At 32.9% G+C, this 2,500-nt stretch overlaps 1 protein-coding gene across 1 annotated transcript in view; it reads left to right on the top strand.

The window, feature by feature from the left end:
* The window catches only part of LOC137657312 (uncharacterized), a 66,184-nt gene that overhangs the window by 17,016 nt on the left and 46,668 nt on the right, over positions 1–2,500 (top strand). Inside the window, exon 2 of the mRNA XM_068391646.1 lies at positions 279–436. Within this exon, the coding sequence (XP_068247747.1) occupies positions 279–436 (158 nt within the window). The remainder of the gene's footprint in view (positions 1–278; positions 437–2,500) is intronic.

The raw sequence follows: 2,500 nt of genomic DNA, 5'->3' as shown, positions 1-2,500 counted from the left end.
CCCTCGAAAGGGCCTCTTCAGGGAAGCGAATAGAGCTATTGTGTCCATTGGTGAAATTATTGAAAGGGGCGTCCTAAGTTTGTTTGTTAGTGATGATGGTCTTGTTAGTGATGACGTTATTGATGTTGACGATGTTCGTGTTAGATTTCCATTGAGGAAATGGCTTCTTGAAGTGTTGTTGACGTCTCATTTCGTATGGGTAGGGATAGAATAAAGCCAGTTGGAATGTTTATGTACAGTAGGTGATAATGATGGTGAAGCTGGTGTTATTTTTGTAGGTATAATTTTGCTTAGTGTTTGTGATGATGGTGAAACTGATGTTCTGTATGCTGTTTCAATTTGGCTTAGTGTTTGTGATAATGATGGTAAAGCTAATGTTCTTTATATTGTTTCAATTTTGCGTAGTATTTGTGATGATGGTGAAGCTGATGTTTTTGTAATTTAAATTTTCCTTAAAGTTTGTGTTTGTGATGATGGTGAAGCTGATGCTTTTTATGTAGTTTCAATTTTGCTTTGTGTTTCTGATGATGGTGATCCGGTGTTTTGCAGTTTCAATTTTGCTGTGGAAGGGTAGAATAAAGCCAGTTCATCTGCAAATTAAGGATCCTTCATATGCAAGTGAAAGAGAAAATTGGGAATATTGAAGATATGGTAGTAGTAGAAATTAGTGAGAAAAGCAACCTTATTATTATAGATAAAATCGAACCATTTAACTGGCTGAACAAGAGGAATGCTAAACCCGTTCTTCAGTAATGAAAGAAAAATAAAGAAAAGGAAGTACAGAGCACAATGAAAAGAAGTTTTAAATCCTCGTGGATTTCGATATAGAATAAATGCCAGTTTAACCAGAAGGATCTCGTCTTTCTAGAGGAACGGAAAATAGATTTGGCCTTTAATTAAGTTAGAATTATTGTATGCCATACAATAGAACAGTTTAACCATGTCAGTGAGCTTATGTGTTTGGATTTTGATTGGGTTATGATACAACAAATAATGATGATTCTTTATCAACAGATCAGATTAACACACTTTTCTCTCTCTCTCTCTCTCTCTCTCTCTCTCTCTCTCTCTCTCTCTCTCTCTCTCTCTCTCTCTCTCTCTCTCTCTCTCTCTCTCTCTCTCTCTCTCTAAAATGAAAATGATTTAACCCCACAAAACACTTTCCCGCTCTTATCAACTCCCCATTTGGGAACCAGACGAATTCTCATTTTCGCAAATATATATATATATATATATATATATATATATATATATATATATATATATATATATATATATATATATATATATATATATATATAAAACTTTGTTAGAAGCAAAATAACAATCCTTAACCAGAGGGGCACTCAGTAGAGCACAGACCTTCGCCGCGTCAGTTATTTCTCGACGTTTTTCTCGACAGTGACCTTGCCCTTTGACCTTGACCTCCCAAAATTTAATAATTTCCAGCTTTTTATATAACAGTTAATCGCTTCAGGTTTCATTACTCTACGATTAAAATTGTGGTCAGAAAGGTGTTCACAAACACACACACACACACACACACACAAACGGGTGATAAAACATAACCTCCTTCCAACTTTGTTTCGGGAGGTAATTAAGAAAATAAATAGAGACCCTCATTATTAATAACAAATAGAGAACCATTTTTTTGTTAGTAGTCGGCTAAACCTTTGTGCCCTTTGTAAAACCTAATTTTACATCTTTTTTCCACAAACACCGGAACATTTTCCAACCTATTCATTCATAAGTAGAGATTGGGGGAATTATTTTATGAATGAAAAATTTACTTATACATCCGGGAACTTTCGTTGTCGATATTATGAATGAATTTATCCTAAATATACATTCATAACAAAACTTTCGTATCGCAGCGTTATTATCATTCTCTCTCTCTCTCTCTCTCTCTCTCTCTCTCTCTCTCTCTCTCTCTCTCTCTCTCTCTCAAACAGATAACAAAGTTGCACATGGCAAGCTCTACGCCCAGCAAAAGGTGCCGCTTGGGGCAAGCACCTTTGAGGCAGCTAGTGGATCAAGCAAAATGGAAAAGAAATTTTTCTGGTTTTGAAAGGACTCGCGGCATTTAGGCCGGGCTGAGGTTATTAGATCAGAGTAGAAAATAAATTTTAGGTTTTTAATAAAAAAAAAATAAAACAAAAGAGAAGGGAGAGTATGAAACGCTCGTTATAAAATGATAATGAGAAAAATGGAGGCCTTAAGAGAAATTTCGGTCAAATGTGTTTTGATATAATGAACGAAAAATTTAAATAAATGAAAGTAAGGTATGGTGAATTCGGGATGTTTTCAAAAGGAATTTTAAAAATAATTAACTATATATATATATATATATATATATATATATATATATATATATATATATATAGATATATATATATATATATATATATATATATATATATATATATATATATATATATATATATATATATAATCAATATATATATTGAATGTGTTTGAGATGAAGTGTCTAATGAGTATG

Source organism: Palaemon carinicauda, chromosome 18 (assembly GCF_036898095.1).
Source record: "Palaemon carinicauda isolate YSFRI2023 chromosome 18, ASM3689809v2, whole genome shotgun sequence".
Lineage (NCBI taxonomy): Eukaryota > Metazoa > Arthropoda > Malacostraca > Decapoda > Palaemonidae > Palaemon > Palaemon carinicauda.
The sequence above is the reverse complement of the archived record's forward strand: the minus strand, read 5'-3'. Positions and strand labels throughout refer to the sequence as shown.